This window comes from Bubalus kerabau, chromosome 6, assembly GCF_029407905.1.
Source record: "Bubalus kerabau isolate K-KA32 ecotype Philippines breed swamp buffalo chromosome 6, PCC_UOA_SB_1v2, whole genome shotgun sequence".
NCBI classification, from domain to species: Eukaryota; Metazoa; Chordata; class Mammalia; order Artiodactyla; family Bovidae; genus Bubalus; species Bubalus kerabau.
In genome coordinates, this window is record NC_073629.1 from 23,985,241 (window position 1) to 23,998,191 (window position 12,951).

The 12,951-nt window shown below is 40.1% G+C and overlaps 1 protein-coding gene across 1 annotated transcript in view; it reads right to left on the reverse strand.

The window, feature by feature from the left end:
* PDE4DIP (phosphodiesterase 4D interacting protein) overlaps positions 1-9,705 on the reverse strand; it is a 238,489-nt gene extending 228,784 nt beyond the window's left edge. Inside the window, exon 1 of the mRNA XM_055584577.1 lies at positions 9,458-9,705. Within this exon, the coding sequence (XP_055440552.1) occupies positions 9,458-9,690 (233 nt within the window). The 5' untranslated portion in view covers positions 9,691-9,705. The remainder of the gene's footprint in view (positions 1-9,457) is intronic.
* Positions 9,706-12,951: the final 3,246 nt, after the last annotated feature.

Consider the following 12,951-nt stretch of genomic DNA (forward strand, 5'->3'; position numbering starts at 1 on the left):
AACCTAAATCAGATAAAAGCAGAAAGATACATCTGTTTGAACATCTGTTCAAAATCATACAACACACTCAAAAGATATACTCTTAAATGTTTTCTCTCTTTTATGCTTCAGAAAAATTTAGTGGTCAGGAGACAGTTCTGTAAGGCATCTCCTTCTGGATGTCTCACATGAAAGCAACTCATTTCCCTGATATCTACTTTTCATATCATATTATCCCTCAGTACCTGACATTAGTAATCATTCCACAGTTGACCTAGAAATTTAAGAGTAATTCTTGTTTCCTTTCTCTTCATTTCCCATACTTCATTGATTAGCAAGTGCCATCAATCCTACCTCAGAAATTCTCAAATGTATCCCTTCTTCACTGTTCCTACTATCACTAAGTTTAGAGCTCATAACCTCAGACCCCAAACCAATCATTCATAAAGCTTCTTTTATCTGTTATCCCATCTTTTCAGCCAACCCATTTCACTCACCTCCCATACAGCTGTCACACTTACAGTTCTAAAACAAAGATCTACGTACATCAATGTCCTGCTTTAAAACATTCTATAGCTCCACACTGCTTAACAAAAACAAAAACCCAACCATCTTTTGTCTTGGTTGGAGTGACAGAACACAATTTATTTTTTATTTGCTTAATTCAGTGGTTCTCTAAACTTGCTGTACATGAGTGCTTTTGTACATGAGGTTAGGACCTCAGTCCGAAGGAGTCTGATTTAATTGGTCTAGAGTGGAGCCTGTACCTCAGTTTTTTTTAAACCTCCCTAGATAATTTCAATGTGTAGCCGGGGCTGAAAAATGCAATTTAAAAGATAACTAGGAAGACAATTTTACTTCCAAACAGCATGAAGTAACAGTGCACATATTTACTACCGCACAACTCTGATGGGAATAACTGAAAACCTGGACAAAATATATGAAAATAAGATTTTCAGACACTGGATATTAGGCAACACAGATAGTGATCCCAGAAAAGATAAACCAAAGAAGTGAAGCACACAATTGCCCTACTTTACTTCTTAGAGAAAGTTTATAGTTGGTAATGATAAGTGAGAGAATCAAGGCAGAGCCTAGTCATCTCCCTAAGTTGAAGTAAAACTAGGAATTTGGGAAGGCCAACACAGCAAATGTGGAATAGCCAAAATGGCCAAATGTGAAACAACCCAGATGTCAGCAAATCAATGGATAAACAGAATATGATACATGCATATAATGGTATATTATTCAGCCTTAAAAAAGAACAGAGTTCTGACACATGCTGCTACCACACAGATGAAGCTTGAAGACATTATGCTAATAATTTTCCTTAGAAGTTCATCAAACATTTAAGGAAGAAACAATGCCAATTCTACACAAACTCTCCCCCAAAAATTGAAGAAGAGGGACTACTTCCCAACTCATTTTATGAGGAAAAAATTATCCTTATACGAAATCCAGACAACGTGAAGAATACAAACCAACATCCCTCCTGAATATAGATGCAAAAATCCTTAACAAAATTTTAGCAGCTCTAATCCAACAATATAGAAAGGATAATATATCATGACTAAGTGGCATTTATTCCAGGATCTCAATGTTAATTTTAACATTCTTAAAAGAATCAATGTAATTTATCATATTAATCAAAAAGAAAAAAGAAAAATTACATAGCATCTCATTCAGATGTAAAATCAAACATCCATTCCTAGTGAAAACTCTCAGAAAATTATGAATGAAAGGGGACTTCCTCAATCTGATGAAAAGTGCCTATGAAAAACTTATAGGTGACATTATACTTAATGGTAAAAGAATGAATGCCTTCTTCTTAAGATCAGGAACAAGGCAAAGTATGTTTGCTTTTACTATTTCAGTTCAACTTGGTGCTAGAGGTGCTAGCTGGTGCAATAAGGCAAAATAAATAAAAATATAAAAGACATAGAGATTGGAAAGAAAGAAATAAAACTCTTTCTCTCCCTCCTTTCCTCTTCCTCTCTTTGTGTGGATGACATAATTCTTATGTATAAAATTCTACAGAAGCTACAAAAAAAAAATCTACTATAACTACACAATGAATTTAGCAAAGCTACAGGATTTAAGATCAGTATACAAAAATCAATATAGGGCTTCCCTGTTGGCTCAGTGGTAAGAGTCTGCCTCTGCCTGCCAATGCAGGAGACACGGGTTTGATCCCTAGTCCAGGAAGATTCCACGTGCCAGGGAGCAACTAAGCCCATGCGCCACAGCAATTGAGCCGGTGCTCTAGAGCTCAGGAGCTGCAATTACTGAGCCCAGGAGCTGCAACCACTGAGCCCACATGCCACAGCTACTGAAGCCCGAGAGCCCTAGAGCCTGTGCTCTGCAACGAGAGAAGCCAACTCAGTGAGAAGCCTCTGTACCGCAACTAGAGAGCAGCCACTGCTCCCACAACTAGAGAAAAAGCCCACACGGCAATGAAGACTCAGCACAGGCAAAAATGAATAAACAAATAAAATTACTAAAAATCAATATAAACTAGCAAAAACAATCATAAATTGAAATTTTAAAGACGTTATCATTTATAAAAGAATTACAAGTATGAAGAATTCAAGGATAAATGTCTCATAAGATGTGTAAATTCTATATATTAAAAACATAAAACATTGCTGAGAGAAATTAAAGAAGAACTTAATGAGGATTTCATAGCCTCACTAAGTATTCATCTTTTAGGCCATATAGTTCTTTACTGTTAGCACTGCTCTATGCAATGTAGGATGTTAACCAGTATTCCTGACTTCTATTTACTAAATGCCAGAATCACCTTTGCTGCAGTTAGGATAATCAAAAATGTGTCCAGATACTGTCAAATGTCCTTTATGAGGCATAACTGTCCTTGTTTGAGAAACACGGACCTAAATAAATGAAGAGATATACCATGTTATGGATCAGAAGACTCAATGTTGTTAAAAATATCAGTTCTCCCCAAATTAACATATAAACTTCAGTACAATCACATTCAAATTCCCAGCAGACTTTTTATCTGTACTGACAATTGGAATCAAAAATGTATATGGGAATGCAAAGAACCTAGAACAGCCGAACAATTTTGAATAAGAAGAATGAAATTGGAGAATTTATACTATGTTATTTCAAGACTTACAAAACTGTAGTAATCAAGATATTAATAGTAGAGTATTGGCCCAAAGATAGACAAAAAGATCAATGGAATAGACTAAACATCAGATATAGAGTCACATATACATGGAAAAAGTGGAAACAGTGACAGACTATTTTCTTGGGCTCCAAAATCTATGGCCATGAAATTAAAAGACACTTGCTTCTTGGAAGTAAAGCTATGACAAACCTAGACAGCATATTGAAAGGCAGAGACATCCCTTTGCCAACAAAGGTCCATCTAGTCAAAACTGTGTTTTTTCCAGTAGTCATGTACAGGTGTAAGAGTTGGACCATAAATAAGGTTGAGCACTGAAGAATTGATGTTTTGAACTGTGGTGCTGAAGAAGACTCTTGAGAGTCCCTTGAATAGCAAGGAGATCAAACCAGTCAATCCTAAGGGAAACCAAGCCTGAGTATTCACTGGAAGGACTGATGCTGAAGCTGAAGCTCCAATACTTTGGCCACCTGATGCAAAGAGCTGACTCACTGGAAAAGACCCTGATGCTGGGAAAGATTGAGGGCAGGAGGAGAAGGGGACAACAGAGGATGAGATGGTTGGATGCCATCACTGACTCAATGGACATGAATTTGAGCAAACTCCAGGAGATGGTGAAGGACAGGGAAGCCTGGTGTGCTACAGTTCATGGGGTCACAGAGTCGGACAGGACTTAATGACTGAACAACAAATACATGGTCAATTGATTTCAGTAAAAGTATCAAGGCAATTTCATGGAGAAAGGATAGATATCTTAACAAACAGTGCTGAAAGAACACTATATGCAAAAAATGAACCTTGATCAAAACCTTGTTCTATATACAAAAGTTAACTCAAAATGGATCATAGACCTAAATGTAAAACATAAAACTATGCAACTTCTAGAAGAAAACATAGGAGAATATTTTGTGACCTTGGGTTAAGTAATGGTTTCTTAGGTATATTAATAACATTAAAAGCAAAATCTTTAAAGAAAAATGTGACACTTTGGACTTACTTTAGCAAAATTTTTAAAACGTCTGGCCTTCAAAAGACACTGTTACTAAAATGAAAAAAACAAACTCTAGATGGGGAGAAAATATTCACAATGTACATATATAATAAAACTTGTATTTAGAATAGAAAACTCAAATTTTACAATAAAAAAGCAAACAACTCCATTAAAATGGGCAAAAAATTTCAACAAACACTTCATAAAAATATACAGATAAAAATAAAGCACATGAAAAGATGTTCAACATCGGTAGTCAATGGGAAATGCAGATCTAAGATACTATTTCACATTTACTAGAATGGCCACAATAAGTAAGACAGTAACAAATGTTGACAAGGATGTGGAGAAACAGGGACCTTCATACATCTCTACTGGGAATGTAAAAGGTAAAATACCTTTGACACAGAATTTTGCAATTTCTTAAAAAGTTAAACATCTATCTACCTATTGTTCTACTCCTAGAAATCCATCCAAGAGAAATGTAAGCATATGCACACACAAAGACTATCACTCAAATGTTCATAGCAGCTTCATTCATAATAGCCACATTACAGAAACAACCCAACAGTTAGTGAATCAATAAACTGTGGCATAGCCATACAATGGAATACTTCTCAGCAATGAAAGAAAATGAATAATACCTACAACAGCGTGGATAAATCTTCAAATAACTAAGTAATAAGTGTGTGAAAGAAGCCAGGAAAAAACAAAGAATACATACTGTATGATCCCACTTATATAAAATTATAGAAAATGCAAGCTATCATATAGTGACAAAAGGATCAGTGGTTCCCTGTGTGTTAGTGGGGCAGGAGGCAACGGAAGGTAGGGATTATGAGAGGGCAGAAGAAAACTTTAGGATGATGGACATGTAATGCTTTCACAAATATATAAATACATATATATTTCACAAATATATACCTGCATAAATATATATAAACTTTTCAAATTGTACATTTTAAATTTGCCTGGTTTATTCTATGTCAATTATATCTCAATAAAGCAGTAAAAAAAGTAACAAAAAGAGAGATGGCTAAAGAGACATAATGGCTGACATCTGATGTTAGAAATGCACTGATCCTTCTCTGACACCATCCCTCACCCCTAACTCTGACAGTTGTCTGCTGGTTCCAGGCTATCCACCTAGAATGTGCAATCTGCTAGGCTTCAAAAGTGCACATTATAGAATATTAAACATAGTTCCTTTGCTGTACAGCAGAAATTAACACAAGATTGTAAATCAACAGCACTTCAATAAAATTTTTTAAAAGGGGGCAAAAACAAGTGCACATTGAAGCGCATTACTATCAGCTGGCAACTCACTTAATTCTTTTTTAAATAGTTGTGCAATTGCATGAGGGTAACCTCTGAATTAAATCATCATAGAAAAGTTCTAGCACAGCATGGGTCTCACCTGAATAAGGCCTTTTTCCCAAGGCCATACATCCGCTTATATCTCTGCTAAAATTTACTTCCCACCCAAATCTGGCTTCCTTATCTTGCTAGGCTAGAAAAAGTTCATCTCCTCTGTGTGTGTGTGTGTGTGTGTGTGAAGCCTTCTCTAATTCTCTGCCTCTTAGCACTGTATCCAGTTGCCATTAACCACGTGGTTCATATTACCAGCTTATAGGGGCTTTAGCAACTTCTCCCAACCCCATTTCCCTTTCCCCATGATGATTTTTACCTAAGCAAAGTCACCTTGCCATTTGGAGTTTAAACTTGACAGTGAAGACAAACTGGTTCAGAGCAGAAATGTGCAGGCACTTGAAGCAGACATGCTGCTAAGTCGCTTCAGTCGTGTCCGACTCTGTGCGACCCCATAGACGGCAGCCCACCAGGCTCCCCCGTCCCTGGGATTCTCCAGGCAAGAACACTGGAGTGGGTTGCCATTTCCTTCTCCAATGCATGAAAGTGAAAAGTGAAAGTGAAGTCGCGCAGTCGTGTACGACTCTTCGCAACCCCATGGACTACAGCTACCAGGCTCCCTCATCCATGGGATTTTCCAGGCAAGAGTACTGGAGTGGGGTGCCATTGCCTTCTCTGAAACAGACATAAAGATTCCCAAATCAAACAAACTATTACCTGAAAATATTAGCATGTCAGATAAAAAAAGAAGGTCCACATAAGAAGAGAGGTTGATCCTTAATGACACCATCCAGGGAAGAAATAACCCGTTTGTATCCTCTGATACTCTGTTCGAAGCTATTTTCCCTTAATTTAGAATTTACTGATTAATTCTCCTGATTCTAAATTTGGGTTTCCCAGGTGGCTCAGTGGTAAAGAATCCACCTGCCAATGCAGAAGAAACAGGAGATGCAGGTTTGATTTCTGGGCCAGGAGGATAGCTTGGAGCAGGAAATGGCAACCCACTCCAGTATTCTTGCCTAAAAAGTCCCAGGGACAGAGGAGCCTGGAGGGCTATAGTCCATAGGGTTGCAAAGAGTTGGGCACGACTGAGCACACACACAAAACAGCAATTCTAAATCCAAGTTTCACAAACAACCTTTTAATTACAATTTGGCTTCCAAATGTGGCAAGTATGCCAAAAGAACTCACTGACATAAAAAAGAGGACCTAGTTCCCTAAGATGACTCCTCATTGTAAATTAGTAACTTGCCATCCTGGCTTTATATAGTAGCCATGTGAATTTAATAATCAGTCTGAGAAACAGACTCAACAACTAAAGCACAGTTTGCACAATAATACTACCTTGCATGATCTCTTGGGACAGAGTCAGCTTTCCTTGGAGAGATCTTTGCATTTATTTAGTTATTTTCCATAGTCCATCTTACTATTATAACACTTATTCCACACTGTAGTTACATAGGTAAGCAGAGTTTAGAATGATAGGTTCTCAACTACCTCAGGGTAGTTCACATCCAATTTTGTACTGACGTCTACCATCATTGCTTGATTTAAAAATACTGAAATAAAATGAGCTGCTTTCATATATACAATGGACTATTACTCAGCCATAAAAAGGAGTGCATTTGAGTTAGTTCTAATGAGGGGGCTGAACCTAGAGCCCATTATACAGTGTGAAGTAAGACAGAAAGAGAAAAACAAATATCGTATACTAATGCTTATATATGGAATCTAGAAAGATGCTACCGATGCACCTATTTGTAGGGCAGCAATGGAGACGCAGACATAGAGAACAGACTTGCAGTCATAGTGAGGGAAGGAGAGCGTGGGGTGAATTGAGACAGTAGCATTGAAACATATACATTCCCATTCTTAAAATTAGATAGCCAGTGGAAATTTGCTGTACGGCAGAGCTCAAATCACTGGCTCTGTGACAACGTAGAAGGGTGGAGTGGGGTGGGGGCTGGGGGGTGGGAGAGAGTTCCAGAGGGAGGGAACATACATATATCTATGGCTGATTCATGTTGATGTATGGCAAAAACCAACAAAATATTGTAAAGCAATTATCCTCCAATTAAAAATAAATTTAAATATTAAAAAAATGAGCTGCTTTCTTACATTTTTAGTTGATCAGGAGTTAGAAAACTGGATACCAAAGATACTTTCTCCTAAGTGCAAGCCTCTAATACTCATAAACTTCTAGTACTAGAGCTAAGATAGGTATGTTTTTAAAAGTATGTTGCACATTCCTGGAGACCTGATTTTTAAATGAGGTCACAGTAGCATCAACCTCAGTGAAGTTTCTGACTTCAGGGCATTCCTGAAATGTTTAAAAACATTTCAAGGTTCATCATCACATCAACTAAGATGAATGTAGAGATCTGTCAGATGAATAATTATTAAGGGAATAACAAAAGCATATCCATCTATTTTAACAATTAAGCCACAATTTAGAGAACCTAATTCTAACCCAACAAATTTTTTGTTATGAAAGACAGAAAAATCACATGTTTATGATAGAGTCATGACTCATTTAAAATTTTGCAATGACAATGCTTCTTTTGATGAAAAGTGTTCACCCTAGTATATATAAAATAGTAAAGAAGAATTTAAAATATTCAGAATGATTTTTTGTTTCAAGCTTTAAACAAATTTCCAAAGTATTGTTGAAAAATATTCAACACACCATTGATAGAACATGTTTAAAAAGTAATTATGTTTGGGCTAAAATTCCACTTTATAAAAAATCAAATAATGACTACTTCTTGCCTATATCCATCTTTCAAGGCAGTAATTTATCCTGGATTTCTTCATAATTGTGATTCCTTTAAGCACTGTTAACTGAGTAGCCTGACTCAGTTTTCCCAAATAAACAATGAACAGTGTGACGAATAAACACAATTAAGTGTCTGAATAAATTGTTTCCTCATTCACATAGTCTTGAACACAAAATACAGATCCTATTAATATGCAGATCTGTAATTAATACTCAAAAGACCCAAATTCTGATATTATGCATAGGAAACAGGCCTACAGAAATGAATTTTTTTCAGATCCCCGGTTAGTTAATGGCAGCCTCCATGCTAAAATCAATATTGCCCTGTAGTTTGATTTATGAGTACTAGCTTCGCATTAAAGGATAAGCTAAAGATGCTCCAACAGGGAGAGATTTATTTCAAGAAGTCAGCAGCACAGTCTGTCTCTTGTCCAAAAAAAAAAAAAAATTATATGGCAGATTTTCATCCTGCTGCTGCTAAGAAAATTTGGGCCTAATGGGTGGGTCTTCCAAGCCAGACCAGTGGAAGTGACTGGGTTTAGGTGGGGCTCGTCCTGCTAGGCATCATCCATCCAGCCAACAGGCAGGGCCCCAGCTCTTCAGGAAAAGAGAGCCTAGGAAGAAGGAACCATCACTACCCCACCCTGCTGCCTGTCTCTAAGATGGGGCGGGGAGGAGGAGGGGGCAGGAATAAGATAAGGCAGTGCTTTCAACTGTACCCCCACATGTATTTCCCAGTCCTTTATCTTCTTTTAGCATTCCTAGTGCTTTCAACCTGGCATGGCCTTCTGATTCCTGTGTTCATCTCTTGTTTGACTTGACCCAGCAGGCACGGCCTTCAATCTCATCTCTGCCAACAGAGCCCTTGACTACACGTTAAGCAAAGACCTTAGGGGTAGAGACTGAGTTTCCTACGCTTTAGTCCAGCGCCAATCCAGCGCCACACCTGTATTTCCAGGCAACTCCCTACTGTCTCTCCCCCTCCGCCCCCGCCACCAGCCCCATCATCCCCCAGTCCCCAGCCGTGCCCTTCAACCTTCTCCAAACTAATGTCACTCTGTCAACCCCTCCGAAGCGCCCGAGTCTCCAACCCTGATTCCCAGCCCCGAAGGCGGTTCCCCTAAACCAGTGCTTCGGGCGCCGCCACTCCCGGCGCAGTCTGCAGCCTCCGGGGCTCCCGCGGTGCTCTCACCTCATCCAGGGTGCGGCTGCCGCGGCTGCCTCTTCCTCCTCGGCCGCTGCTGCCCAGCTCCCGGCCGGCTCGGGATGCCGTCGTTCCCGGCCGGGAGACTGCCGCGAGGACGGCGGGATTCGCGCCGCGTCCCTGGACCAGTAGGGCGCGTGGTGCGCCCGGCGGACCGCGCGGCAGCAGCAGCCGCAGTCGCAGCGGCGGCGGCAGCAGGACCCGCTGTCAGTCCTCTTCATGAATTTTCCCGGCCCTAACCAGCCCAGTCCTAGTTACCGTCCCTGCTTGGTTTTCCTAAGGTCTTCCCGCACTGCCAGGACGCATCATCTCGGCGAGGATGCTATCCACTCCAGCTGCCCCCGGCGCGGTGCAAACCTGGGAAGACCAGGCCTCCTCCGCGCTGCCTCCGCCACCCGCTCCGCCCAGATTGCTTCGGTCCCTCTCCCACAAACACTCGCCGCTGCCTCTGCACCCTGTGTCATCTCCCCCTTCTCTCCCACCCACTACCTCAACCTGGAGAGCTTTTCATTTCCAGACCTCCTTTCTGTTTTCTTCCTATCTGCTCCATTGTCACTGTCCTCAATTTCCAACCTCAAAAAGTTTCTCCTTCTCTCACGCCTTCTCTCCATATTTTCCTGGGTTTTGTCCTCCACCCTCCAAATCCATCATCCTCTTATATTTTACATTATTCTCTCCTCAGAATCATTACTTCTCCAGGTCTGTTGTCTAGCCTTCTATCCCTCTTTTAAAATCTTCTTTCAATTTTCCCTTTAGTTATTATAAAAACCTTTCTCATAAACAACCTCAATTTTTCTTTCAATTGAGACTTTCTGATTGCTATTTTCCATGAAGAGCTCATAGTAAAATATATATAACTTGGTATATGGTATCAAATCAAAAGCGTGTTTTCACGGTTTAAAAAAAAGTTCGTTGATCAAATAAATCTTCCACTCAATGTTTGTTCAGAAAACCCGTTTTCTTATATTCCAGTGTTTTCTAAGAATGGAAACTGAGTCTCCAGCAAAGCAGAATGCTTCTACTGTACCATTCTATAACAGCAGTCTCAGCTTACTGGTTCCACTTAATGATTTTTGGACTTTACCATGGTGTGAACATGAGATGCGTTCAGTGGAAACCAGATCTAGAATTTTGAATTTTGATCTTTTCCTGGACTAGAGATATGGGGTAATACTCTCTGGTGATGCTTGGCTCCCAGTCAGGTACATTTATAACCACTCTGTACCCATACAACCATTCTGTTTTTCACTTTCAGTATAACAGCCAATAAATTATTACATGAGATATTCAACACTATTATAAAATAGGCTTTGTGTTAGATGATTTTGCCCAGCTGTAGGCTGATTAGGTGTTCTGAGCTTGTTTAAGGCAGTCTAGGCTAAGCTGTAATGTTTGGTCAGTTAGGTATACAAAATGCCTTTTGACAAGACATTTTTGCTTTATGATGGGTTTATAGGGAGGTAACCCCATGGCAATGACACCCTACTCCAGTACTCTTGCCTGGAAAATCCCATAGGCAGAGGAGTCTGGTAGGCTGCAGTCAATGAGTCACGAAGAGTCGGAGACGACTGAACGACTTCACTTTCACTTTTCACTTTCACGCATTGGAGAAGGAAATGGCAACCCACTCCAGTGTTCTTGCCTGGAGAATCCCAGGGACGGGGGAGCCTGGTGGGCTGCCGTCTATGGGGTCGCACAGAGTCGGACACGACTGAAGCTACTTAGCAGCAGCAGCAACCCCATTGTAGGGCTTCCTTGATGGCTCAGTGGTAAAGAATCCACCTGCCAATGCAGGGGATGTGGGTTCTATCCCTGAGTCGGGAAGATCCCCTGGAGAAGGAAATGGCAACACACTCCAGTATTCTTGCCTGGAGAATCCCATGAACACAGGAGCCTATCCGGCTACAGTCCATGGGGTCACAAAAGAATCAGACATAACTTAATGACTAAACAACAAGAAACAAAATCCCATTATAATTTGCAAGTCCTGAAAGGGACAAGGTTTATCTTTTAGTGGGTAGTATGGATCCCAAGGTTTGTAGGCAATAGTCATTATCATTAACTCAATAAGAATAAAGCTGAACACTTCTTAAGTCATTTTTTTCCTCCAAAACCTGCTGTTCATTCTTCTGTTTTATTAACTCCAACACTACCATCCACAAAGTTGTCTGAGCCCCCAAACTGGGTATCATCAGAGATGTATCTTCCTCATGCAACTCATCCAGTCTTTAATTCCACTTCTTTACTATTTGTTTAAGTGGTCTCTCCCATCATGATTCCAGCTGCTTCCAGGAAAATGACATTATCAGGTATCTCATCGTTCTTTCTTTCAAACCTAACTTAATCTGTATCTTTACATATCTTTATTTTCCCCCTAATCTATCTTACTGAAGCAATTTATGACTCTCATCTCTACTTTTTGTTCTTGTTTAGTTGCTTAGTCATGTGCAACTCCTTTCTGACTCTTTGGACTGGAGTCTGCCAGGCTCCTCTGTCCATGGAATTTCCCAGGCAAGAATACTGGAGTGGGTTGACATTTCCTTCTCCCAGGGGTCTTCTTGACCCAGGGATTGAACCTGTGATTCCTGCTTGGCAGGTGGATTCTTTACCACTGAGCCACCTTGGAAGACCCTCATTTCTACTAGAAAATTCTTAATTATCTTTTGTTGGCTTAATATTTTTTGGCCACCCTTTTTCTGTTAGCTCCATACTGAGCCTATAAACATGTTCATATTTCTTCATCCCTAAAATAGAGACTTCTTCCTCTAACCTCTATCATATCTCCCATTTCCCTTCCCCCTCTAACCACCACCATATCTCTCATTTCCCTTCATAACCAGTTTGCTTACATACACTGTATAAATTTGATGTCTATACCTCTTGACTTACATACATTGTTTACCACTTAATTCTCTGAAATCTGGCTTCTAATCCTATTAGGCTGAGCACCGAAGAATTGATGCCTTCAAACTGTGGTGCTGGAGAAGACTCTTGAGAGTCCCTTGGACAGCAAGGAGAACAAACCAGTCAATCCTAAAAGAAATCAACCCTGAATATTCACTGAAAGGACTGATGCTGAAGCTGAAGCTCCAATACTTTGGGCATCTGATGCAAAGAGCTGACTCTTTAGAAAAGACCCTGATGCTGGGAAAGATCAAAGGCAGGAGACAGGGATGACAGAGGATGAGGTGGTTGGATGGCATCACCAACTCAATGGACATGAGTTTGAGTGGACTCTGGGAGATGGTGAAGGACAGGGAAGCCTGGGGTGCTGCAGTCCATTGGGTTGCAAAGAGTCAGACACGACTGAGCAACTGAACAACAATACTATTATTTAGTAGGAGTTGCTTTCCTAGCAGACCCGGACTTTGGCTTTGTCCATAGACTAGAGGTAGATTTTATCTAATACACAAATTAAAAGGAATGGGGTTCCCAAATTTAAAATGTATATGCCATTTTCATTAGTTGAGGCAGATAAAAAG